At 51.6% G+C, this 27,261-nt stretch overlaps 1 protein-coding gene across 6 annotated transcripts; it reads left to right on the top strand.

Annotated features, from left to right (window-relative positions):
- The first annotated feature begins 198 nt into the window (after positions 1-198).
- Positions 199-26,485, top strand: AUP1 (AUP1 lipid droplet regulating VLDL assembly factor). Of its 6 annotated transcripts, none has more exons than XM_077816138.1 (12): positions 199-350; positions 669-806; positions 1,388-1,538; positions 5,366-5,553; positions 5,643-5,715; positions 10,663-10,736; positions 11,937-12,003; positions 13,863-13,968; positions 14,343-14,498; positions 14,712-14,875; positions 15,313-15,401; positions 26,026-26,485. In XM_077816138.1, exons 1-12 carry the CDS (start codon positions 304-306, stop codon positions 26,072-26,074), a joined length of 1,302 nt encoding a protein of 433 aa, XP_077672264.1. In that variant the 5' UTR covers positions 199-303; the 3' UTR covers positions 26,075-26,485. The 6 variants fall into 6 exon arrangements, with proteins under 6 accessions (XP_077672264.1, XP_077672263.1, XP_077672265.1 ...); XM_077816137.1 differs by having other exon boundaries at positions 669-812; XM_077816139.1 differs by lacking the exon at positions 26,026-26,485 and adding an exon at positions 16,742-23,019 and having other exon boundaries at positions 669-812.
- The last annotated feature ends 776 nt before the right edge of the window (positions 26,486-27,261 follow it).

The following is a 27,261-nucleotide window of genomic DNA, read 5'->3' as shown; positions in this document are numbered from 1 at the left end:
GAGACGGAGGCCCGCGCGGGGCAGGTCGGGAGCGAGGCGCGCCGAGCCCGGGGCAGGCCGGGAGACGGAGGCCCGCGCGGGGCAGGCCGGGAGCGAGGCGCGCCGAGCCCGGGGCACGGCGGGAGATGCAGTCCCGCGCGGGGCAGGCCGGGAGACGGAGGCCCGCGCGGGGCAGGCCGGGAGCGCGGTTCCGACCGGACGTGGCTTCCTTTTCCCAGACGGCCCCGCGCGGAGAGCGGCCGCCGAGGGTAAGATGATGGCGGCTCCTGGGTCTCGCTGAGGCGGCGGCGGCTCGGGACCGGGATGGATCCTCCGGCCTCGGGTCCTGAGCGGCTCTTCGACGCGCACCGGTGAGGGCCCGGCCGGTGAGGGGGGGTCTCGCTCTCTGGGCGGGGGGTTCGGGCGGAGGGGGTCTCGCTCTCTGGGCGGGGGGTTCGGGCGGAGGGAGGGGAGGGGGTCTCGCTCTCTGGGCGGGGGGTTCGGGCGGAGGGAGGGGAGGGGGTCTCGCTCTCTGGGCGGGGGGTTCGGGGGGAAGGGAGGGGAGGGGGTCTCGCTCTCTGGGCGGGGGGTTCGGGGGGAGGGGGTCTCGCTCTCTGGGCGGGGGGGGGGGGGGCCTGGCCTGCGTGGGCTGTTATCAGATCCTGAGCTGAGCCCTCTTTCCCTGTTAGGTTTCCCAGCGATGGCTTCCTGCTGCTGGCTCTGCTGCTCTACGCCCCTGTGGGGCTCTGTCTGCTCCTCCTGCGCCTCTTCATCGGCATCCATGTCTTCCTGGTCAGCTGTGCCCTACCTGACAGCCTGCTCCGGAGGTTAGGGTGGGTGTGGGGCTGCCTGGGGAGAGTTGGGGCCCTTTTCAGCCTCCCACCCCAAAAATCCAGCAAATAGCCATCTCTGACTTGTCTGCAAAGCCATCCTATGGAGCCCCCCAGTTCTTCATGGAGTTGGAGCTGCCTCTCTCTGGTCCACTGGGGCTTGCTGTTAGGGGTGTAAGTTGGAATTGTGGCTGCTCTGTCCTGGTGCTTTTTGTGCTTAGCAGACCCTTCATCCCCAGTCCCGAACAAAGAGGCTCCTTTGCCGGTGACTATAGGGCCTGAGCCCCATGACACATGTGGGCTGACAACAGGTTTCTTTTGCCCAAGTGACAGACTGCAGGGGCTGAAAGCAGCCAGCAGCCTGCTCTCCCCACACAGTTCTGCTAGTTGGTGCCCCTGCTATCCCAGCCCTAAGCTTCCTCCCACCCACCCTGTCCCCCCACATGGCGCAATTCTGGTGCTCCTCAGTCTTAATCCCAAGGCGCCTGTACAGCCCTTGCTAGTCTCGTCTTTATTCACTGGTCATTTAAACCAGTTCTGGTCACAATGGGTTTGGGTGTTTCTGTTCCTGTTGTTAGGTTTATCGTGCGTGTGATGTGCTCAGTGCTGGGTCTGTTTGTGCGGCAAAGTGACCCCCATCTCCGGGATGCCAATGTCAGGGTTTATATTGCCAACCACGTGACGCACTTCGACCACAGTGTCATCAGCCTACTGACCTCGTGCAATACAGTGAGTCATGTAGGGCTCTGGGGCTGCGCCCTTAAGCGCTTCTCCCTGGAGAAGCACTTAATGACCTGTTCAGGGATTGGGCACTGGCTCCTGGGTCTGTCTTTATGAATGAATAATTGAATAAGCCTTGAGGTTCTCTTTAGGCTCGTGTGTTATGCTGTTGGGTTCTGATTGGCTCAAATTAAGGAGGGGCAGGGAACCGGGCTGCCCAAGCGAGCATGTAGCCTCTGTCTCCCCTTCCTGGCTCTTTAAATAGACATGAGCGGAAGCACAGTTGGGTTTGGGGCTTTCCCAGGGTGCTGGCTGTTTCCTGTGGTTGCAGAGGGCTGCCTGCATCTGTCCAGGAAGCACTGAGTGATGCTTTGTGATGAGGGTCTAGCCAAATAGCACTGTCAAGCAATTAAAAAAATTAATTACGGATAATAACACTGTTAAACAAGTTTCAGAGTAACAGCTGTGTTAGTCTGTATTCACAAAAAGAAAAGGAGGACTTGTGGCACCTTAGAGACTAACCAATTTATTTGAGCATAAGCTTGCATGAGCTGAGCTGTAGCTCATGAAAGCTTATGCTCAAATAAATTGGTTAGTCTCTAAGGTGCCACAAGTACTCCTTTTCTTACTGTTAAACAACAATAGAATACCATTTATTTAAATATTTTTGGATGTTCTCTACGTTTTCAAATATATTGATTTCAATTACAACACAGAATACAAAATGTACACTGCTCACTTTATATTAATTTTTGATTACAATTATTTACACTGTAAAAAACCAAAATAGTATTTTTCTGTTGACTTAATACAAGTAGTGTAGTGCAGTCTCTTAATCATGAAAGTTGAACGTACAAATATAGAATTATATTAAAAAAAAACAAAAAAAAATAACCTGCATTCAGAAATAAAACAATGTAAAATTTTAGAGCCTGCAAGTCCACTCAGTCCTACTTCTTGTTCAGCCAGTTGTTCAGACAAAGAAGTTTGTTTACATTTGCAGGAGAGAATGCTGCCTGCTTCTTTTTTACAATGTCACCTGAAAGAGATGGCACTGTTGTAGCTGGCATTGCAAGATATTTACGTGCCAGATGTGCTAAAGATTCATATGTCCCTTCGTGCTTCAGCCACCATTCCAGGGAACATGCATCCATGCTGATGAGTTCTGCTCGATAACAATCCAAAGCAGCGTGCACCGACACGTTCATTTTCATCACCTGAGTCAGATGCCACCAGCAGAAGATTGATTTTCTTTTTTGGTGTTTCGGGGTCTGTAGTTTCCGTATTGGAGTGTTGCTCTTTTAAAACTTCTGAAAGCATGCTCCACACCTCGTCCCTCTCAGATTTTGGAAGGCACTTCGGATTCTTAAACCTTTGGTCCAGTGTAGCTATCTTTAGATATCTTACATTGGTACCTTCTTTGCGTTTTGTGAAATCTGCAGTGAAGGTGTTCTTAAAACGAACAACATGCTGGGTCATCATCCAAGATTGCTATAACATGAAATATATAGTGGAATGTGGGAACAATACAGAGCAGGGGACATATGATTCTTCCCCAAGGGGTTCAGTCACAAATTTAATTAACACATTTTTTTAACAAGCATCATCATCATGGAAGCATATCCTCTGGAATGGTGGCCGAAGCATGAAGGGGCATACCAATTTTTACATATCTGGCACGTAAACACTTTGCAATACCAGCCACAAAAATGCCATGCAAATGCCTGTTCTCACTTTCTGGTGACACTGTAAATAAGAAGAGGGTAGCATTATCTCCTGTAAATGTGAACAAACTTGTTTGTCTTAGCAGTTGGCTGAACAAGTAGTAGTACTGGGTGGACTTGTAGGCTCTGAAGTTTTACTTTGTTTTGGTTTTAAGTGCAGTTATGTAACAACAAGAAAATCTACATTTGTAAGTTGACAGGTTTCAGAGTAACAGCCGTGTTAGTCTGTATTCGCAAAAAGAAAAGGAGTACTTGTGGCACCTTAGAGACTAACCAATTTATTTGAGCATGAGTTTTCGTGAGCTACAGCTCACTTCATCGGATGCATACCGTGGAAGCTGCAGCAGATATTATATACACACAGAGATCATGAAACAATACCTCCTCCCACCCCACTGTCCTGCTGGTAATAGCTTATCTAAGTGATCATCAAGTTGGGCCATTTCCAGCACAAATCCAGGTTTTCTCACCCTCCACCCCCCTACACACAAACTCACTCTCCTGCTGGTAATAGCCCATCCAAAGTGACAACTCTCTTCACAATGTGCATGATAGTCAAGGTGGGCCATTTCCTGCACAAATCCAGGTTCTCTCACCCCCCTCCAAAAACCACACACACAAACTCACTCTCCTGCTGGTAATAGCTCATCCAAAGTGACCACTCTCCCTACAATGTGCATGATAATCAAGGTGGACCATTTCCAGCACAAATCCAGGTTTTCTCACCCCCCCACCCCCATACACACACAAACTCACTCTCCTGCTGGTAATAGCTCATCCAAAGTGACCACTCTCCCTACAATGTGCATGGGACAGCCCCGCAACCTGAAGCAAATACTCACCAACAACCACATACCACACAACAGAACCACTAACCCAGGAACTTATCCTTGCAACAAAGCCCGTTGCCAACTGTGCCCACATATCTATTCAGGGGACACCATCACAGGGCCTAATAACATCAGCCACACTATCAGAGGCTCGTTCACCTGCACATCCACCAGTGTGATCTATGCCATCATGTGCCAGCAATGCCCCTCTGCCATTTACATTGGTCAAACTGGACAGTCTCTACGTAAAAGAATAAATGGACACAAATCAGATGTCAAGAATTATAACATTCATAAACCGGTCGGAGAACACTTCAGTCTCTCTGGTCACGCAATCACAGACATGAAGGTCGCTATCTTAAAACAAAAAAACTTCAAATCCAGACTCCAGCGAGAAACTGCTGAATTGGAATTCATTTGCAAATTGGACACTATTAATTTAGGCTTAAATAGAGACTGGGAGTGGCTAAGTCATTATGCAAGGTAGCCTATTTCTCCTTGTTTTTTCCTACACCCGCCCCCCCCAGACGTTCTGGTTAAACTTGGATTTAAACTTGGAGAGTGGTCAGTTTGGATGAGCTATTGCCAGCAGGAGAGTGAGTTTGTGTGTGTGTCCCGGCAGGGGGGAAAGGGGGCGGGGTGAGAGAGCCTGGATTTGTGCTGGACATGGCCCACCTTGATTACCATGCACATTTGTAAGTTGCACTTTCATGACAAAGAGATTGCACTACAGTATGAGGTGAATTGAAAAATACTATTTTTTTTGTTTATCATTTTTACAGTGTTAATATTCATAATAAAAAATAATATACCTTTTGATTTCAGTTACAACTCAGAATACATTATATATGAAAATGTAGAAAAACATCCAAAATATTTAATAAATTTCAATTGGTATTCTGTTGTTTAATAGTGCGATTAAAACTGCGATTAATCGTGATTAATTTTTTAAATTGGAATTATTTATTTTTTTAGTTAATCGCATGAGTTAACTGCGATTAATCGATAGTGCTAATAAACACTCTCCCCTGAGGGGACTTGTACTTTGTGCAGTCCTAAAGGGCAGCACACTTTGGGTTGGGAGGGTGACAAATCTTGTAACCAAGGCCCCTCTTCTCCCATTCACAGCTGGGGGTTGTTCGGAGGACACTCAGCTGCTGTTGCAGTGTCTGGGGAGGGAAGAGGCTCTCAGGCAGCCAGGACCCAAATCAACCAGCAGGCTGGAGTCTTAGCAGGGAGACTGGGTGGGGGTCACTAATTTGCCCTTGCTCTTCTCTTGCAGCCTGCACTGAATGGCACGCCGGGTTTCATCTGTTGGTCACGGGGATTCATGGAGCTGGGGGCGGTGGGGAGCCGGGCAGAGCTGGTGGATTCTCTGAAGGTGTATTCGTCCCATGGGGGGAATCCACCTCTGCTGCTGTTCCCAGAGGAGGCAGCCACTAATGGCCGAGTCGGCCTTCTTCGCTTCAGGTAGCAGTGGTGGGGGATGTTCCTGGGGACAGGACAGCTTTATCCCATCTCTGTGGCCCTTGTTAATCGCTGGGATGTTTTCTTTTCAGCTCCTGGCCATTCTCAATCCTGGACATGATTCAGCCGGTGGCTCTGCAAGTTCAGAGGCCCTTAATTGCCGTGGTGAGTCTAGAGGTATGGGGCAAAGAGCCCCTAGCCCATAATGGATGTGGACAGCTTAGGGGGGGTCATGGCTAGAGGGTTACTATTGCCCTTACTTTGCGCCCTGTGGCCTACTGCTGAGCTTTGGGGTTCTTTCCCGTCGTGTCAAACTTCTCGGTCGCCATGTGAGGCAGGCGTTCTGCTTCCTCCCAGGGAATTTCACTGACATCAGCTTTGCCTCTCACACATCTCTTAAGTAATCTATCAACCTGCCTAGGCAAGGCTTTTTTCTGGGTCCCATCACTGGTATCTCAGCACCCCACCAATCTTGACACACTTATTCTCACAATACCCCACAAGATCAGGAAGCGCAATTGTCCCCTGAGGGACTTGGTGACTCGCCCCCAGGCACACAGGGAGCTAGCTCAGGTCTGCCGAGGCCTAGGCTTGCACACGAAGCACATCACGGTTCTCCTCTCGGATGCTCGTGTTAATATGTTGACAGTGACGCCGTTCAGTGGGTTGCAACCAAAACGTTTTCAGCTCCCTTGAAGCTGTGACTTTGGGCTTGAGTTGAGGGAAACTGATTGAACAGATAGAGGCAGCGATAAAATGGTGGGGTGAGGGACAGGAAGGAGTTGCTCTGTAATGGGCAGATGTGGATGGATGGTTATACAGCTGTTACATGGAGCCAGAGCTAGCATCCTCTCTTGGGCAAGCAAGGACACCCTTCTCCATGGATATTTGCTCAGGCTGAAAGCTGGGGTCTGGGTCAGTCACAAGTGCAGATTCCCTCTCTGAGCAGCTGGGTCAGGTGAGACCTACGAAGCAGGTAGGGACTGCACCTGGAAAGTGTGTTGTCAGAGCAGTTTGTCTGCCCTGATACCCATTAGACCCACAACTGAGAGTGGAAAATAAGGAAAGCAAAGGGACAGACACCAAGAAATAATAGACAAAAGGCCCCCACCCTACATAAGTCCCTTTCATCCAGGGATTGTCCCTGGCTGTCAGAATAACCAAGGAAGTTCCAGGAGTTCTAGCCACACAATGCCAGGCTATGAGAACCAAAGGTTAATTGAGGGGAGCTGTTTAGGGACTAGCATTGACCAGCTATTATCCATGCAGTCCTCAAAAGGTCTGAGACCTGTGGTGCTGATTGAAAGAAATGTGAGTCCATATCAGTTTCAAAATATTATTAAAACTATTAAATAAAATCCAGAAAATATCAGCTCAGCTAAGCTTCTGTTAATACTGCTAAACTAATCTACAAATAAAACAGTGTGACTACCAAATCAACCAGGTACTTTCAATACAGTATTTCAACTACATCACCAGACTAGTTGCATCACCAGATTAATACAACAAATAATCCACTTTTATAAAGCCTAAGAAGGAATCTGTGGAGGCAGCTGTCCATTTGTTCATAAACCCCAAGTAAGGAATTTTACCAGTTAATCAAATTTATAATTTGGGAGTGTTAAATATTTTAATACCGAAACCAAATTATCAAATGTTTAAACCACAGTTTCAGAGCCAAATACAAAGCTACTTCCTTGGCTTTCAGTTCTTGTGTTGTGGCACTAAGCCCCTCCTACCCCACCTTCCAACAGACAGTTTATAACAGATTCCAACGAAACTCTGACGAGCAGAAGTTTGACCAGTCTTATGTGCCAAAAGTCACACCTGGCAGTAATTTTTTTAGGGCTTCTAAACACAGACTGTAGGATACACTTTGATGGGTGTCTAAGACTTTAAAACTGAGGACCATTGTGGCTTCCCCCAGTGGACTCAGACACCCTGTGACAGCTTAAAATTAGGGAATGTAAAGGTTGGGACACCTCCCATTTAATACAAACAAAAGAGAAAAGGGAAATTCTTAAGGTAATGGAGCAGTAACCCTGGAGCCAGACAGATGCTGCTGGAACATTGCTTCTTGCTAGTGGGGGTCTCCTTTGAGTGCAGGGAGAGGCTTGTCTCTGTCTAGTGTGGCCTCTTGATTGATGTGACATAAGTCACAATATTCAGTGATTTGCATACCACAGAGACTGTAAATCTGATCCTCCAAAATATCATAAAGAGACAATATGGGACTACTCGGTGGGGAAGATGACATGATTTTACTGGAGTGAAAAAGTCTTAAGATGACTTTGTCACCGGTGTATGGAAAATTTGACCAAAAAATCAAAAAAAAGTCTCTGATTGAAGAGTCCTAGTAACAACCAGCCACTCAGCATTCATCCATTAGCAACATTAAAAATAAGTTGGACATCTTTTGGTCAAATTTTTTTATTACTCTCTAAATCAACAATTTAATAATCTATATATGTAGGAATTAAGTTGTAAATCAAGCACTTTATCTTTGAAAGTTTCATCTTCATAGAGAAGTAACTTTAAAATCATAGAATATCAGGGTTGGAAGGGACCTCAGGAGGTCATCTAGTCCAACCCCCTGCTCAAAAGCAGGACCCATACCCAATTAAATCATCCCAGCCAGGGCTTTGTCAAGCCTGACCTTAAAAACTTCTAAGGAAGGAGATTCCACCACCTCCCTAGGCAACGCTTTCCAGTGTTTCACCACCCTCCTAGTGAAAAAGTTTTTCCTAATATCCAACCTAAACCTCCCCCACTGCAACTTGACACCATTACTCCTTGTCCTGTCCTCTTCCACCACTGAGAATAGTCTAGAACCATCCTCTCTGGAACTACCTCTCAGGTAGTTGAAAGCAGCTATCAAATCCCCCCTCATTCTTCTCTTCTGCAGACTAAACAATCCCAGTTCCCTCAGCCTCTCCTCATAAGTCATGTGTTCCAGACCCCTAATCATTTTTGTTGCCCTTCGCTGGACTCTCTCCAATTTATCCACATTCTTCTTGTAGTGGGGGGCCCAAAACTGGACACAGTACTCCAGATGAGGCCTCACCAATGTCGAATAGAGGGGGACGATCACGTCCCTCGATCTGCTCGCTATGCCCTTACTCATACATCCCAAAATGCCATTGGCCTTCTTGGCAACAAGGGCAGACTGCTGGCTCATATCCAGCTTCTCGTCCACTGTCACCCCTAGGTCCTTTTCCGCAAAACTGCTGCCTAGCCATTCGGTCCCTAGTCTGTAGCTGTGCATTGGGTTCTTCTGTCCTAAGTGCAGGACCCTGCACTTATCCTTATTGAACCTCATCAGATTTCTTTTGGCCCAGTCCTCCAATTTGTCTAGGTCCCTCTGTATCCTATCCCTGCCCTCCGGCGTATCTACCCCTCCCAGTTTAGTATCATCCGCATATTTGCTGAGAGTGCAATCCACACCATCCTCCAGATCATTTATGAAGATATTGAACAAAACTGACCCCAGGACTGACCCCTGGGGCACTCCACTTGACACCGGCTGCCAACTAGACACGGAGCCATTGATCACTACCCGTTGAGCCCGACAATCTAGCCAACTTTCTACCCACCTTATGGTGCATTCATCCAGCCCATACTTCCTTAACTTGCTGACAAGAATACTGTGGGAGACCGTGTCAAAAGCTTTGCTAAAGTCAAGATACAATACATCCACTGCTTTCCCTTCATCCACAGAACCAGTAATCTCATCATAGAAGGCGATTAGATTAGTCAGGCATGACCTTCCCTTGGTGAATCCATGCTGACTGTTCCTGATCACTTTCCTCTCATGTAAGTGCTTCAGGATTGATTCTTTGAGGACCTGCTCCATGATTTTTCCGGGGACTGAAGTGAGGCTTACTGGCCTGTAGTTCCCAGGATCCTCCTTCTTCCCTTTTTTAAAGATTGGCACTACATTAGCCTTTTTCCAGTCATCCGGGACTTCTCCCGTTCGCCACGAGTTTTCAAAGATAATGGCCAATGGCTCTGCAATCACAGCCGCCAGTTCCTTTAGCACTCTCGGATGCAACTCATCTTGCCCCATGGACTTGTGCATGTCCAGTTTTTCTAAATAGTCCCTAACCACCTCTTTCTCCACAGAGGGCTGGCCATCTATTCCCCATGTTGTGATGCCCAGCGCAGCAGTCTGGGAGCTGACCTTGTTCGTGAAGACAGAGGCAAAAAAAGCATTGAGTACATTAGCTTTTTCCACATCCTCCGTCACTAGGTTGCCTCCCTCATTCATTAAGGGGCCCACACTTTCCTTGGCTTTCTTCTTGTTGCCGACATATCTGAAGAAACCCTTCTTGTTACTCTTAACATCTCTCGCTAGCTGCAGCTCCAGGTGCGATTTGGCCCTCCTAATTTCATTCCTACATGCCCGAGCAATATTTTTATACTCTTCCCTGGTCATATGTCCAACCTTCCACTTCTTGTAAGCTTCTTTTTTATGCTTAAGATCTGCTAGGTTTTCAATCTCTCAGTGAAATCAGTTTAAGAAATAAATATAGGTTGTATGGGAATTCATACTTATTTTTCTCACAAGGTCTTGACAGGTCTGGAAAATCTTCAGGTTTTGTCTGGTCCAGGTGCTCCTTAGCTATGAATTGTCTGTGTAATAGGCATCCTAGTGCCCAAAACAGATCCAAGCTAGGTCGCCGAGTCCAACATGCTTCCTTACTATGATTCTGGCCAAGAGAGTAGGGCCTTCCTGTGAGTCCAGAAAATTGTTCATGGTCCATAGGCCTGAAGCCATTACCAGTCTTTCATCTGAGAGCATGTTCTCCTTCTCAGTTACAGGGGCCGGGGGGGACACCTGTCTGCTCTGATGTAGGAGGGGGGCGAGCCCTGGAGCTATGTAATCAGTTGGTGCTAGTCGTCTGTAGGTCTCCCTGTCGTTATCCACATCCCCAGCTGTCTCAGTCCCTCTTAGTTCTGCCTGATGAGAAAGCAGCCTGCCTGGATTTGCCTCAGAGCAGGTCTTTGCTGTGCTCCTCTTCCTTCCTTTGGGCATGTCCATGGCTGCCCCTGTCTCGCTGGCTGTGTGCGGCTCTGTCCCCAGCCGTAGTCTCACTGTGCTCTCTTCTCCAGAGTGTGGCCGACTCCTCCTGGATCACAGAGCTGTTCTGGACCTTCTTTGTTCCCTTCACAGTTTATCAAGTAAGGTACTATCTCTCGCTCTCCTTTGAGGAGGGGGGTGGGGCAGGGTCCTGCTGTGTTTACCTCACTCAGCTCTGCCGAGAGACCCTGCTGTGTCCACTCCTGCCACTGCCAGTGTCAGTGCTGCTGGCCCTGGGCCTTGGTCCTAGGCTGTTCAGCTGGGTGCCGAGTGCCAGCTTGTCTGCTCTCCAGGTTCCTGATGTGGGAGGAGCCTCTTTCTGGGCTCCTGGTTCCTGAGTGGGGTTTGTCCCCTGTCAGGGGGAGAGGGATCCAGTACTGGTGAGGGGTGCCTTGGTCTCCCCGGGCCCTTTTCCCCACCTTTCTCTGCTGTATTTCCCTTGTCAGCTCCTGCCTCCTCTGCGCTTCGGTGGTTCCCTGCAGCTGGCTCAGCCTTTCCCTCAAGTCGATCCCTCTCCCTGCTGGGAGGCTTCTCCTGACCCTCCCCTTCTTCCCTCGTTTGAGCAATGCAGGCTGGGCCCCTCTCCCTGTGAATCCCAGGGCTTAAGCCGTTCTCCTTCCACCCTCGGCTGGCAGAGTGGCTCAGCATGTCTGTATTACAGCGTGCAGCTCAGTTTGGGGTATCGGTGAGCAAAATCTCCCCAGCTGCTTGCCAGAGCGCAGCGTCTTGAGGGCACAGTCCCTGAACAGGGCCACTTGCTGGGCTCTTCCCCTATGTCCCCTTCTCCCTCGTTGTGGCAGTGCGAGCTAAAGAGAAGGAGAGCCGGATCTGTGGGGGATCTCTCCTTCCCTAGTCTGAGGAAAGGGCCCCTGTTGAGTCCCTCCCAGAAGGGAGCCTGGGGACAGGCTGTGTCCTTTTCCCCCAGGCTGTGATGCACATAGTAGTTTTCCTGCCCACACCTTGTGTCTGACCCAGGTGCCTCTGCATTCTTGCTGCCCTCACTGGGGCAGCAGCTCCTCCCAGTCTGGGTCTGGGAACCACATTAACAGGCCACTGACACCCCTTTTCTGGACCCTTAACGCAGAGACTAAATTGAATGGGCCCAATTCCTCCCCTGGTAGTGGCCCCCCCCCCCGCCCACTTCCCTCTTCTGCCACACCTCTTGTTCACATTGCTACCCCCGGGGCGTGGTCCTGTTCCTGGGCATGGGGAGCTCGGTTTCACAGTGGACTCAGGGAAGGGCCCTGGTGCCCAGGCTCTCAGCCATGCCAGGAGCAGTCAGCCCAGTGCCTTTGTCTCCCATCAGGTGGATGCCGCCTGTCTTCAGACAAGCTGATGAGCTGAATGAGGAGTTTGCGCTCCGAGTTCAAGAGGTAGGAGGGGCCTGGGGGAGGGAGAGCTGGGGCTGCTGCATTTGCAGGGCGTCCTAGAGGAGGGTTGGGACTGGATCAGTGGATGTGAGCCGTGCCTGTTTTGGGGACAGAGAGCATCTTCAAGGAGGGGCCAGGGTGTGTCTGGATGGAGTGGGTATCTCTGGGCCCATATTTGTTACCCCCCAATTTGCCATATCCTTCATGGCCTGCTATTTATTTGCCCCTCCACAGCTCAAGGGGGAGCTAACTTCAGTGGCCAGGGCAGGCTGGCTAATGGGAATGAGGATATAGAAATGGAATTTACCACAGCCGAGGGGAAAGCAAAGCTCAGAGCTTAGTGTGCTGACGCTGGGGAAGACCAGGTCATCTCCATCCCAGAGCACGGAGAGAGCTGGCAGGTGACACTGCTATGGTGGTAGCAAGGATTTCTAATAATCTGTCAAATGCAGGGTGGTGCTGTCTGGCACCAATAGCCAACAAAGTGCCAGTATTTGTTTGTGGCGATCTCCCTGTTACCCACACACTCTAGGACACCCTACCTTTACCCTTCCGTGGGCTCAAGGCATAACCCAGTTAATTTAGGCACCCCTCCCTTTCCCAGTTCCTACAGCTCTGGGTGAAAGGCACCTACCCTTTCCCAGTTCCTAGGGCTCAGGGCATATTCTTCTGTAGGTTTGCAGGCCTTTTACCAGTGAAAGCTCTTTACACAATAATATAGTAATATCCTTAAACTCTATTTATTAACAGTTACCAAAAGAGAATACACGTTATAAGTATACAATGCTCGCCACTCTCAATAAGGCAGGCAAATTTTTCCTGGTTGCCAGTCAGGATCAGGTTGTCCAGGGCAGTGGTTCTCAACCAGGGGTTCGTGTACCCTTGGGGGTACACAAGTCTTCCAGGGGATACATCAACTCATCTAGATATGTGCCTTGTTTTACAACAGGCTTCCATAAAAGCACTAGCGAAGTCAATATAAACTAAAATTTCATACAGAAAAAATGAGAGTCAGCAATTTTTCAATAATAGTGTGCTGTGACACTTTTTTGTATTTTAATGTCTGATTTTGTAGGCAAGTAGTTAAGTTAGGTGAAACTTGGGGGGTACGCAAGACAAATGCAACTCCTGAGAGGGGTACAGTAGTCTGGAAAGCTTGAGAACTACTGGTCCAGGGATGCCAGCTTCTGCACAGTATAGTTGGCAGGGTGTTGAGGTCTGGCACCTCTGATCTTGGGCTGTATCTGAATTAGGTTCCAAAGAATTTCCTTTTGGACCCCAGTTAGTTAAACTTGAGTCCTGGTTAGCGATACCTTAACCAATCATTTTAAACTAAAGTACTACAAAATAATTTTTTGACCAATCCTAACATATTGAGAAACAATTGTTTAACCAATCGTACCCCATCACCTTAGTTGATTTAAATCTTGCAAAATTAGTCACGAGACAGACAGAAACAATCAAAGAACCAGACAGAGTCCCTACAGATAAACAGTAGAGAAGTGGGGACCATAAAGGCATAACAATAAAGAAGTAGAGATTTCGCTATCACAACTGTTGATAAGTGATTCCTTGTCAGACAGAATGCAAAACAAATTTTTTTTTAAAACATCTTAAGATCTGTTTCTTTATCTGGTGGTGATGGACAGGACAGGAGCGCTGCCTTCTTAACTGCCCCAAAATTCATTGTTTTAATGTAATTTAGATGGAATGGGAGCATGTGACTTTCTGCTTTTTAGCTCCTGTCCTAATGTGGCTGCAGAAAATGGCCTCAGACTTTACACCTAGGAACGTACCAATCCCCGGATCTTGTTTCCCTGGGTGTGTGACTCTGCTGACTCTCCCCTGTGTGTTTTCTGTAGCTCTTGGCTGTGGAACTGGGTGTGATTTCTACGCGACTCACTGCAGCGGATAAAGCCGAGCATATGAAGAGGCTGAGACACACCCCGCCTCACCTCCTTGCCCCAGGTGTGTGTCTGCCCTCCTTGCTGTGGAGCACGTGCCTGGGCTCCGGCAGAGCCACTATGCTTCCCACTTTCTCCCTTGGTAGCTGCCCCAGTTCTGCTGTTAAAGCTTCACACCTGGGGGAGGGAAAAGGACATGGTCCTCCAGTGCCAGCCCCCGCCCTGGGGAAGCAGGAGGCACTCCTGGGAAAGGGTGTTACCCCAGCCTGCCTGCTCCAGACTGGGATAAGGGCAGACCTGGTGAGATGGGGAGTCCCCTCATTGAGGCTGTAGGAGCTAGAGACGCCAGTGGGTCATCTCTCCCCTGGCCAGCCTAGCTTGGGGCCCTGCACTCTCCTCTTGGCTGCCCATTCATACCCTCTGTTCTTACTCCTGCAGCCTCAAGCCAGTCCTTGGTTGCCAGGCCCAGGGCATCTCCCAGCCTGGCTGGTGTCGGGCCTCTTGCTGACGAGGATGTGCGGATCACGGAGATGGCCCAGCGGGTCAAGGAAGTGCTCCCACATGTGTCTCTGGGAACCATCAGGAGAGACCTGGGTAAGCGAGTACCTGGGACCTTCGTGCAGACCTTGTGGGGCAGAGGCTGGTTGCTGCCCTTCGTATCCTTCTGTCACAGAGCTCCCCAGCACCTGGCGTGAAGGCCTGGGGACTGCTGTGCTGTGGGGCTTGTTGGGACATGGAGAACCCCTGCACAGGTACCTTAGCTTCAGCAGCAGCTTCCCTTCTAACTGAGCCCCTGTGTCCCCACAGCCCAGACCAACTGCGTGGACACTACCATCGCCAACCTCCTGGAGGGCCGGGTGCCCCTCCTCCCTGAGGACAAGGAGCCGGAGACCAGCCTGCTTGCTCCGTCTACGTCCCAGACTTCAGCGGCTTCCAGCCCTCAGTGCCCTGCAGCTTCATCTTCCTCCAAGGTGCCTGCTGGCGGGACATCGAGAGGGGGACCTGGGGAGGCTGAATCCGCTGGCCACAGGCCCTCTCAGGGCTGCGCGGGGGCCTGCCCCCAAGAGCTGGTGGCTGGGGTTTGAGAGAGCTGGGATTGCTGAGAAAGCAGACAAGTCAGGGCCAGGAACAGGGCTGATGGGCTGCCTCTCCCTCGCTAGACCAAACTCATGGCCTGAGTGTGTGGAGAGCTGGGCACTGTGGGCTGGTTTGGCTGTGGTCACCCAAGCTCCAGCCTGTGATACTAATGGGACTGGAGTCTTCTACAGCCTCTAGCACAGACTCTCTTAGTGAGAGGTGTGGGCACTGAGGTCAGGATAAGGTGGGTGGGGATGGGCGGGCGCTGGGCTACTTGGCAACTTGCCTGGCCATGCAGCGTGGCTGCTCCCTGAATGCTCTCTTCCCCCAGCCGTCTATGAAGCTCTTTGCGAAGTCCCCTGTGGAGAGGCATTTGTCCCTGCAGGAGCGGAAACATGTGCTGTATGCCTACGCCAGGAGGTGAGTCCCTTCTGCGTCTCAGGACTCCTACCTCTGCCGTGGTCACAGCAAGGGTGGTTGGCATTTCCGGGGCCGTATCTGTATGCTGTGCCCTGCTCCGGGCAAGGGTGCTGATGCCCAGCTGAACTCTGCCTCCCAGCACGGGACGGTGGGTAGTGGCACAGAGCTGTGCACAAAGCAGGCAGGGAAACGTGGCTGGATTTGGCTCCTTTTCCAGCATGTGACCCTCTCATGGTTCTGGGGCAGCTCTCCCCAGTTTGTTACCACCCCGGAGCCTTGGGTCGTCTCCCTGGGCTGGACATAAGGTTAGAATCATAGAATATCAGGGTTGGAAGGGACCTCAGGAGGTCATCTATTCCAACTCCCTGCTCAAAGCAGGACCAATCCCCAATTTTTGCCCCAGATCCCTAAATGGCCCCCTCAAGGATTGAACTCCCAACCCTGGGTTTAGCAGGCCAATGCTCAAACCACTAAGCTATCCATCCCCCCCTGCTGTCCACTCCCTGCTATATTCAATCAGTAAATTAAAGGATAGGCATATAATTAATGCCAGTCCATGTGGTTTTATGGCAAATGGGGCTTGTCAAGCCTGATTTAATTCTTTGGGATGACGAGTGTGGTGGATAAAGGTAACTGCACCTGTAATGTGCCTAGACTTTAAGGCATTTGACTTAGTACTGCACAACATTCTCATGAGAAAATTAGCACCCAGTGTGTGGCAAAATGGGCTAATGAGGTCCTGGGGAATACAAACCTGGGGAGCCCTGAGTATGCATAGGAGTAGAGTGGGGATTCTCCTGTCCATGCGGCATTGGTGCAGCCAGTGCGGAAACACAGCCCCAGCTCTGGGGCAGCGTTTTAAACAAGGGTGTTGGAAAACTGGAGACGATACGGAAAGGAGCCAGGGTAACGGTTGGCGGGTGGAGAAAATGCCTGGCAGCCAGAGACTTACAAGCTCATTCTGCTTCGCTGAGTGAAAAGGAGACAGGGAGGTGACTTGATTTCACTGGGAGAAGTTCCTGGGGACTAAAGGCTCTTTAATCTAGCCAAGAGAGGTAGAACAAGACCCACACTGGAAGTCAAAGCCAGACCTATTCCAATTAGAATTAGGGCCCGTGCGGGTGATTAACAGTTGGAACAAACTCCCGGGGCAGTGGTGGATTCTCCATCTCTCAGGGATGAGAGAAAGCAGGTGCAGATAGAGCTGAGGGATGAGGCTTTCCCTGTGGAGAATTTGACTCATTGGTACAACGGGGCTTCTCCAGTTCTTTCAGAGCATATATCCGAGCACTTTCCTCAGAGCGCACCCAGAGCTAATGACCATGTTGTTTTGCTTGCAGAGCTAGAGTGCAGTGTGACCTGGGCTGACATGAACCTCTGCCTTCTGTCCCCTGGGATTACTGGCGTTACAACACCAGGCTCGTGGGGGAAGCAGAGGGATTCCACATAGGCAGGCCAAAGAGCCCAAGGTTTTAAGGAGGATTGCCGTGGGAGCCAAACCTTCGGGTACATCTGGGTCTGCCTTTCTGGAACATGCACTTCAGCCCGCACTAGTTCTTCAGTGTGTGTCAGCATGGAGCCTGTTGTGGTTGAGCATGGTCCTCACGCACACCGGACCGAAGGTTTTTCGGATTAGCTGTGTCTGCCCCAGCTGGCATGAGCCCTCTGCTGCCTCGCTCTCCCATACGATGCATGAAAGGTGGGGCAGCCATGACCCTCAGTTCCCTCTTACCGCCCATGGCACTGACATGGAACCTGTAGTTCTCAGCTCAAGCTAAACTTTATTAAAATTTCCAAAATCCTCAATCACTTCTGATCGACTGTTTGTCAGCCATGAATCGATCCACCATCGGGACTGAATTCCAGTGGTCAGACCAGACCATACAGGCTCCTTATAGTGGACTCTGCCCTGTGGGCTTCCAGCCTTGTCCATCCTGCACTGGACTCGTTTCCCTGAAGGACGGACGCAGTGTGTGCCTCTTACCTGAGGGAATTGAGTATTCACTGTGCTTGGCCTTCTCTGCCAGACTGTGTGAGCTATGAGCCAGTCTACGTGTGAGGTGGAGCAGTCCCTGAAGGTCTTGTCAGAGCCCTAGGAAACAAGTTCCAGCAGCAGCAGCAGCAGGGCATCTTGGGCAGACGCAGGCAGTGCCGCAGGGGAGCGCTGAGAACCCAGCGCTGAGGAAGGATCCGTCCAGGCACAGGCATTGAAGCCAGCCTCAGTGTCCATGTTGAAGCTGGCGCCGGCATCTCTGGGGTGAAAGTCAGGGAGCAAGAGGGACTGCTCTGAGCAGCGAGGCAGAAATGAAGAAGGAGCTGGGTGTCCTCCCATAAGGATAGACTGCAAAGCCTCCAAGCCCCATGCGAGATCAAGGGCTGGGGAGATGGAGGTTCTGCCAGCACAGAGCCTGGCTCTGGAGAAGCACCTGAGCCACCCAGAGGGTCCTGTGGCATGTTGTTTTGGCCCTGTGGGGTGCTGGGGGCCCACCGTGGCCAGCATCAAGAAGCCAGTCTCCACCATTGAGGAAAAGGAAGAGATCTCTTTCCCTCCCTCCCCCCAGCAGGCCATTGACACTTGAATACCAGGAACAGCCAACTCCAGGGACAGGGCAGCGTGACACCCCGTCTCAGCACTGAAGATCTCTCCCGTTATCACCAGTGTTGTCAGCACTGGTTCTGGCACTGGATGACTTTAAATTGTTCTGGGAGCTCCTTGTGAGTGTTGCTGAGACCCTTGGCAGGTTGGAGAAATTTCACAAGCTGTTTGAGCCCCTCTTGGCTTCTGGTCCAGCAGGATCACCTTCCCAGCCAACAGGAGGGACTGCTGGACCCAGCTAATGGGCTGTGGCTGGCGTCTGCTACAGAGAAGCTAATGGTGAAGTGAGTTGAGACGAAGTCCCAGGTACCGGCCTCCATGGGATTTGAGTTCTTGTACACTCAGTTGACCCAGCCTCCTTTGTCGTATTGCTAGGCAAGAGAAGTTGAGGTTGAGCTGAAGCACAAGGACTCCAGATGTCTCGCCCTGCTTGGGAAGAAGTCATACTCCAGCTTTGCTGCAGCTGTGCGTGGCTAACTGTCAGGCCCTGATGGCGAAGTACAACTTCCTGACATGGGACAGAGCAGAACTCAAGGATGTAAACCAGCTGGTGGTGATTCTTCTGACACCATGGCCAGGTCATTGGGCACCACAGTGACCATAGACAGTGCACCGCGGCTCCAGGCTGTGACTGAGGATGTACCCTGTGAAGACTCCAGGCTGCTGAGCGAGCAGGGGGCCAGCCCTCTGCATTCACTGAAGGACTCAAAAGCCACCTTGTACTCTCTGAGGACTTGCACCCCTCCATTCAACAGGCTGTAGCATCCCCAGCCTCAGCAGCACACACTGTCTTGCCACCCCATACAGTCGGAATGTCATGCCAAGAAGCTCCCAAGATACAACATGGGCATCAACCTTCCTTTTCCTCGACAGTGCATCTGCTCCTTCACACGTCAACGGATCAACAAGACAGTCGAGAGCTGCACTGGACCCGCTCTAGAGAACACAACCTTCAGAAGCCACCTAGCCGCATTCCACCTGGCATTTGCCATCACATCAGATAAATGGATGTTACAGATCTTTGCCTGGGGCCACCCCATCCCACTTCCATGAGAGCTTGCTACAAGCGGAACAAGCCTTGTTGCTACATCTAGAAGCCATGGCAGAGGTCTAACAAAGATTGGGAGAAGATGCTTCTGCTCCTGGTATTTCCTCACTCCAAAGAAGAGAGGTTGTCTTCCAATCCTGGACCTGAGGACGCTGACTGAACACGTACACCATCCTGACCCTGAGACAGTGTAACACCTGCCTCCATCATCTCTCTCCAAGCTCAAGACTGGTTCATAGCTCTTGATTTGCAGGGTGTATACCCAGCCCACAGGAAATACCTCAGATTCACAATGGGGCCTGACCGTTATCAGTGCAGGGTTCTGACCTTCAGACTCTCTGGTGTTGAGTGTGAGCCAAAGGCCTTGCTGTAGCGGCATCATGTTTAAGAAGACAGGGAATCCATTTCTGTCCATACCTGGACAACTGGCTGGTCATGGGCAGATCCCAGCAGGAGACTGGAACAGCCTTACAATACAACCTTTCCCTGTTCTTTCAGCTAGGACTCCTTGTCTCACCCTGTCGCAGACAATAGAGTTCACAGGAGCTCCTACTGATTCTGGATCAGCACGGGCCTACCTGCTGGAGGATGGATTCTACTTTCTTCAGTCAGAAGTAAATGATCTACAGGCAAGACCGACAGTGCATGTGGGCCTGGGACTCTCAGGCCGCATGCCAACATGCGCATACGTGATGCCACTTGCCAGACTCCACCTATGGCCATCACAGGTGTGACTGAGGTCCATGTATTCCCCATCCAGACATCAGGAACGAGTGGGTATAGTTTCTCAGAGTCCTGGGGGAGCTCGCCTGGTGGCTAGACCTGGGGAGCGTGAGAAAAGGGGTGGCATTCTCTGGCTACTCCCTGACAACTCTTATCATGGACACGTAAGGGACAGGCTGCAGTGCTCACAGATGCAAGGCACATGGTCTCACAATGACCTGAACCTACCTGTGACTGTCCTGGAGCTGAGGGTCTATGTAGCGTTCCTGCTTGTTCTGCCGAACTCCACCATGCAAATCCTGACAGCACATCTGGGCAGTGATCGATCAACGTGGGCCGACCCCACTGGCTGTCCGTTCCAGGAGTCAGCAGCAACCTGGCTGACTTTCTGAGCAGACCGGGGGGGCCAACCACGAGTGGTCACTGCAGAAGTCCATCCTAGACTCCCACCATACACTTCTTGGCCACAGAGCACAACAGCAAGGGTCTGAACTTCTGCTCCAGGAAAGGCCTGAGCCCAGGTTCCCTGCTGGATGCCTTTCTCCTCTGATGCAAGATCAGACAGGACACAGCTATAGTCATCCCGATAGCCCCTTACTGGCCAAAAGAGTTTTGGCTCTGACCTGTTACAGGTGTCCGGGGTGCCCTCCTCCTCTTCCCCCAATACTCCTCCCGGCTTGTATCAGTATAATAGCTCAGAACCAAGATCAGAGATGCACTGAGAGGGCCTGGATGCCTGCTGGCTGAGCCCTACTGAACTTGCAGTCGCTGCCAGGATATTTTTATGCAAAGCAAGAAACCTCCCACCAGGAAAGCTTATTCCTCAAAATGGAAGAAATTCTCCAGATGGGCAACTCACTGTCGTGTTGACCAGGTGAAGCTCTTGGGCCAAAGATCTTGTACTATATTCTGCTCCTGAAACATGAAGCGTTCATATTTAACTCTCACCTTGCTGCAATATCTGTGCATCACACCTTGGTACAGTTGTATTCTGACTTCTCCCACCCTATGGCATCAGAATTCCTCCAGGGGCCTCTTCCATGCTTGCCCTTCAGTCAGAGACCTGACTCCCTTGTGGGACCTGTTGTGATTATAGGGCCTAAAAACTTACCCTAATTATAAGCTCAGTTGTAAAAAAAAGTATGTGAAAGTTCCTAAGACATCATAATAACCTGTAACATTTTGCCTGGGAATTAACCATGGAAAGCAGATCAAGTTATTTTCAATAGAGAATATTATAAACAGGTGCAAGAAAACCAGACAGACTGAATTAGTCCAAACCAAAAAACAAGTCTTGCTGATGAGAATCAGGGACTGTGTGAGGTTGGACTCCATAAATCAGAAAATGTGGGTCTGGAAATTAATGGACCAAAGTTGGTGTGGCAGATATTAGGCCTATTTGGTGGACAAAATAACGAGAGGATGAACTATGCCTCCTTCTTTACTCCTTTTTGGGGTTCTTAAAAAGAGACTGAAAAATCTCAGCAGCTCTCCCCTTGGCCCAGCATAGCTTGGCTCATTTTCCCCGAGCCCAAGACAGAGGGAGTAGACCAGACCAAAGGATTTTCCTTTCACGAGGAAGGCCATCAGGCCTTGCTCATAAGGCTGTGAGAGTGCTGAGAACCGTCACGACATCCAGTCCTCTGCCATTGGTGGGGCGTCCTCATTGCCAGCACTGCAGAGGCATGTAAGATCCTGTTCTTCGAGTGCTTGCTCGTGTCCATTCCACATTAGGGGTGTGTGCTCACCACATGCACCAGTGCCGGAAGTTTTTCCCTCAGCAGTATCCGTAGGGGACTGGCGCCCTCTAGAGTGGCACCCGCATGGTGCTGTATAAGGGACGCCGCTGGCTCCCCCCACCCTCAGTTCCTTCTTGCTGCCAGTGATGGTGCACGGAACGTTCACTTCTCTTACTAGCGTTGCTTAGGCTTCGTTCGTACGAACTAGAGTTCTTGTAAAGTGAGTGTGCATAGTTAGTAGTAGTTAGCCCTTAGCTGTAGTTAGTTTTGCTAGTCCCGTTAGGGGCTTAGCCGGGGGATGGGGCATGCCCCGCTCCCCAGGCTTTAAGCCCTGCGATGGCTGCAAACAGCCCGTGCCCGTGAGCGATCCGCATAGTACCTGTCTCAGGTGCCTTGGTGAAGGGCACATAAGTGATAAGTGTCGAATCGGCAAGTCCTTTAAACCTAGGACTAAGAAAGACCGTGAGATCAGACTCAAAGTGCTCACTCGGGCCGTGGAGCAAAGGTCCGACTCAGCATCCAGCACCACGGCACCGCTGCGTAGTGCCCTGCCAGTGCTGTCAATGAGCCGGCACCGATCCCCATCCATGGCCCCGGCCAAGAAGTTGAAGAAAGCCGGTAGGGGGCGGTCTCCTACTCCCCACAAGGGGAAGGGCAGGGCTGGGGGTGAGCTAAGAACCACACTGGGCGGCTCATCTGCCCCTTTGGGAAGTCTGACCTCAGCTCTTGTCGAGTGATGCCGCCCACCCTGTTCCTTGCCTGGAAGCCCGGACACAAAGGTGGGCCTTCATCAGCTTCGGGTGCCATCGATGCCTGAAGCGCTCCAGGCTGCACAGGAGACCCTGATGCTCCTGGTGCCGCCCACACCGGCCCGGCAGTGCCCAGACTCAGGGTAAGCCTGCCTTGGGACCTTTCCGCCCGCCCTCGCCCCAGGCAGGAACGTCGGGACCAGCCCTTCGCGTCACTGAAACACTGTTACAGATCCCGGGAACGATTGGGGGACCGGAGCTGTGGGCCCTGCCAGCGATCCCCAAGATGGGTGTCACCGTATTCGGGGAAATCCTCCCAACACCCGGCCTGTGATCCCTCCAGGTCCCGCTCCTCATCCCGGTACCGGTCTTGCAGCGTGAGGCGTGGATTGCCGCTCCCTTACGGATACTGCTGAGGGAAAAACTTCCGGAGCCAGTGCCTGGGGTGAGCGCACACCCCTAATATGGAATGGACATGAGGAACACATCTCAAAGAACACAGTTACGGAACAGGTAACTGTCTTTTCTGTCTCCCTTCCCCACAATTTCTATCCTTCTAGCCCCACGCTGTCAGCTTTTCATCAAATGCTGCATCAGCTGCACTGCATCAGCACAGGAGATGAGACAGCCCTGCCCCGGCGAAGATGATGTCCCTAATCATAGAATCATAGAATATCAGGGTTGGAAGGGACCCCTGAAGGTCATCTAGTCCAACCCCCTGCTCGAAGCAGGACCAATTCCCAGTTAAATCATCCCAGCCAGGGCTTTGTCAAGCCTGACCTTAAAAACCTCTAAGGAAGGAGATTCTACCACCTCCCTAGGTAACGCATTCCAGTGTTTCACCACCCTCTTAGTGAAAAAGTTTTTCCTAATATCCAATCTAAACCTCCCCCACTGCAACTTGAGACCATTACTCCTCGTTCTGTCATCTGCTACCATTGAGAACAGTCTAGAGCCATCCTCTTTGGAACCCCCTTTCAGGTAGTTGAAAGCAGCTATCAAATCCCCCCTCATTCTTCTCTTCTGCAGACTAAACAATCCCAGCTCCCTCAGCCTCTCCTCATAAGTCATGTGTTCTAGACTCCTAATCATTTTTGTTGCCCTTCGCTGGACTCTCTCCAATTTATCCACATCCTTCTTGTAGTGTGGGGCCCAAAACTGGACACAGTACTCCAGATGAGGCCTCACCAATGTCGAATAGAGGGGAACGATCACGTCCCTCAATCTGCTCGCTATGCCCCTACTTATACATCCCAAAATGCCATTGGCCTTCTTGGCAACAAGGGCACACTGCTGACTCATATCCAGCTTCTCGTCCACTGTCACCCCTAGGTCCTTTTCTGCAGAACTGCTGCCTAGCCATTCGGTCCCTAGTCTGTAGCGGTGCATTGGATTCTTCCATCCTAAGTGCAGGACCCTGCACTTATCCTTATTGAACCTCATCAGATTTCTTTTGGCCCAATCCTCCAATTTGTCTAGATCCTTCTGTATCCTATCCCTCCCCTCCAGCGTATCTACCACTCCTCCCAGTTTAGTATCATCCGCAAATTTGCTGAGAGTGCAATCCACACCATCCTCCAGATCATTTATGAAGATATTGAACAAAACCGGCCCCAGGACCGACCCTTGGGGCACTCCACTTGATACCGGCTGCCAAGTAGACATGGAGCCATTGATCGCTACCCGTTGAGCCCGACAATCTAGCCAGCTTTCTACCCACCTTATAGTGCATTCATCCAGCCCATACTTCCTTAACTTGCTGACAAGAATACTGTGGGAGACCGTGTCAAAAGCTTTGCTAAAGTCAAGAAACAATACATCCACTGCTTTCCCTTCATCCACAGAACCAATAATCTCATCATAAAAGGCGATTAGATTAGTCAGGCATGACCTTCCCTTGGTGAATCCATGCTGGCTGTTCCTGATCACTTTCCTCTCATGCAAGTGCATCAGGATTGATTCTTTGAGGACCTGCTCCATGATTTTTCCAGGGACTGAGGTGAGGCTGACTGGCCTGTAGTTCCCAGGATCCTCCTCCTTCCCTTTTTTAAAGATTGGCACTACATTAGCCTTTTTCCAGTCATCAGAAAGTGAACCAGGGGCCAAATGACCTGCCAGCCAAAGTGTCTGTGTCGAACCACCCAGCAGTGCAGTGTTCCAGAAGGTGAACCAAAGCTATATTTCCCCACCTGTCTATGCACCACCTTGTGCCTGTCTGTCAAAAACATGAGTGGTGACTGCCCTTCACACCTCAGGGCTTAGTGTAGTTAACCCCTTCCTTTGCCTTAAGGAGAGGTTGTTGGGGAAAACCAGACTGTTGTTTAGCCTCCAAGAGGCATGAGTATGTTTTAGTTTGGATAATCGCTCGGTTCCACTCTGTGCCGGTGCTTGTTTTCATTTCTTGTTCTTGTGTGTGATCAGTACAGATTCAGCTGTAGACCAAGTGCCTTTGGGTGTCTGTCAAGGAACCAGGTAAACCGGGAAACCTTTGTCAGTTTTAATGTTGGACAGAGAGGGTTTAGAACACCTTGAGATCAATACAGCAGACCTGAGTGTTGTGCTGAGCCCATGGAGCCTCCCCGGAGCCCCCACTGGAGTGCTCCCTCCACCACCTGACTACCAAGATGATCTGGCCATCGCCTCAGCTTGGAAGGTCAGCAAGAGCCAAGCCCTTCCACATCCTTCCATAGGGACATGGTGGTGCTGAAACTGTTCCCCAGGTTCCACCCTATGCTGGTCTCAGAATTCCACCTAACCCAGTCCGTTACTACCTGTCGTCTTCCTGGTGCTCCCAGCATGTGGACAGAAGCTGCATGCTTTGGACATTGCCAGAGTTGTGCTGTTACCCAGCAGCTCAGGCCTTTCAGGCTGCCTTGTTGTGGCCGCATCACAGAGCATCTCCAAGTGGAACACACCATGCACAGACTCTTCCACCAGATGGCAAGGCACTCTCCATCAGGCTTGGGCAGCAGCTTCTGGACCGCTGCACTCTGAGAGCTGCAAGGCAGCTACCTGGAGTAACTCACGGACTTGGGTTAAACACTGTGTGCTTGATAAGGCAGCCGGCCACAGGCCAAATTCCAGAGAGCAGAGCTGCCGTCTGTGTGACTGGCTCATTCGCATCATGCAGGGAGGATGCTGGTTGCCAGCTACCCGCAGAGGGATCCACGCTGACACAGACCTGAAAAGCTGAGAGCGGTTACTTACCCCCCAGGAAGTGGTTCCTCATGACCCATTCCTGCTCTCGCCGTCCTCAGCCATCTGGGCTTTGGAGTGCGAGTGGGCATTAGGAGGGTCGTGGCCACATCTCGAGGAACCACAGTGCTGCAGGGTAAGTGCCTGGTCTCTGCGCTTTAGTCAGACGCAAGTGATGGGGCTCAGGGTGGGGTCATGGGGCATGTGCTCTACAGAAGGTTACAGCAGATGAGCCACCAGTCCCATCTAGCCTTCAGGGGGCCCAGAGTAGAGGGTGGAGGGGTCACCCTCAGCCATGGAGGCACTGCCCCCTCCCTCTGTTACATGTTGCTGGGACTGGGTTATTCCCCCAAGCCGAGTTTGGTGGTTTCTGCCTGTGTCTGAACCCAGGTCCTCTGGGCTCTTGCCGGGGAGGCAGCTCCCCCCAATTCGATGTCATCTGAGTAGAACCCAGGAGTTCTGGCTTCCAGTTCTGATGTGAATAGTAGGCCACTCTAGCTGCCATCATGGGGGCGATCCACTCCCTCACCGCACCCCTCTGCTGCCTGACTAATGGACTCTTCCTGCCCCACAGGAGATACACAGAGAAATACGGGATGCCGCGGGGCGATGGGAGCCACTGAGGCGGCCCCTCACCCTCCTGCCTGTGGCGTGCACAGGGCTCGGGCCCATTGGGAGCGTGACCTCAGCATGGCCGTTTTGCATGATTCACAGCACTGCAGTGGGATCCCCTCCGAACCAGCACGCTTGAGATGCAGCGGGGCCTTCGCGGCGTGTGCCAGCCTAGGCAGGCGGTGCTCAGCTGCCCATGGTGGAGCAGTAAGTGCCTGTGTATCCCCGCATCACACCCGACCTGCCTCCAGCTAGCCAGACAGGGCTGGAGAGCTGGAACCGGGATGCCCTGCACCCACCCCCATGTGGGACTGGACTCAGCATCAGCCTAGCCCTGCCTTCTCCACTTGGGCTGTTGTGTTAAACTGGGGGAAGGGGGTTTCTTCTCAGCTACAAAAAATAAATCTGACTCTTATTATGGGCAGGTTGGAGGGCTTGAGATCACTGGGGAGGGGTACCTTCTGACTTCTCTGGGGAGGCAGGGGGAAGGGAGGGGAGAGTGGCTCCTCTTCCAGGCCACGCTTTAACCAATGGGGCCCAGTGTTCTGGGCCTGAAGCTGGCCGGGCCTGAGATGTGCCACAGGGCTGAGCACGGGGAGCTCCCTGGACCCCCCCAGACAGCTGCGGGTGTCTTAGCACCACCAGCTACAGGCCCCAGTTATTTTGTAGTGTGTCTATCCCTGTACTGAGTCCTCTGGCCTTCCCACCGTGGTGCCCGTACCACCTCAGCCGGGCTTGAGCTCATGCCTCAGCTTCCAGGCCTCTCACTCGGCGCTGTCAGATGGTCAGAGGTACCGGGGAGTGCTGGACAGGCTGGTTTGGGGGTGACTCCCAACAGCTGGAGAAAGTTTCCTGCAGGGCATGCTCTGGGGGGAATCTCCGCAGGCAGGGGACAGAAGCGATGCCCGAAGGAGAGCGCTCCCCTGTGCCTCCCTCATGTGCACCTTGGCAGGGGCGGGGGGCAGGTTCCATGCTCTTAAAACTCTGTGAAGAAAGGGGTCAGTCTGTTCTCTGCCTGGCACCTGAGCTCTGCCCTGCAGAGCAGCTCCTCCCCCAGCTGCTCAGGGGCTCTCAGACCCTCCTGGAGCAGGAGAGTGGGGGCTGGCGCATAGACACATGTTACTGGAGCCTAACTCCATCCTCTGGGTGAAGTGAGTGGCCCGCCCCTCCTTTCCTGCAGCTGGCCATTGCGCTCCAA

This window comes from Eretmochelys imbricata, chromosome 4, assembly GCF_965152235.1.
Source record: "Eretmochelys imbricata isolate rEreImb1 chromosome 4, rEreImb1.hap1, whole genome shotgun sequence".
Taxonomy (NCBI): domain Eukaryota; kingdom Metazoa; phylum Chordata; order Testudines; family Cheloniidae; genus Eretmochelys; species Eretmochelys imbricata.
Note: the sequence above shows the minus strand (reverse complement) of the source record. Positions and strands in the feature narration are given on the sequence as shown.

Coding starts and splice junctions, on each gene's coding strand:
- AUP1 (XM_077816137.1), top strand. CDS start 304: ATGGATCCTCCGGCCTCGGGTCCTGAGCGGCTCTTCGACGCGCACCG. Junction 12,004..13,862: donor TTGCGCTCCGAGTTCAAGAG/GTAGGAGGGGCC, acceptor TGTTTTCTGTAG/CTCTTGGCTGTGGAACTGGG. Junction 15,402..26,025: donor CTGTATGCCTACGCCAGGAG/GTGAGTCCCTTC, acceptor CCTGCCCCACAG/GAGATACACAGAGAAATACG.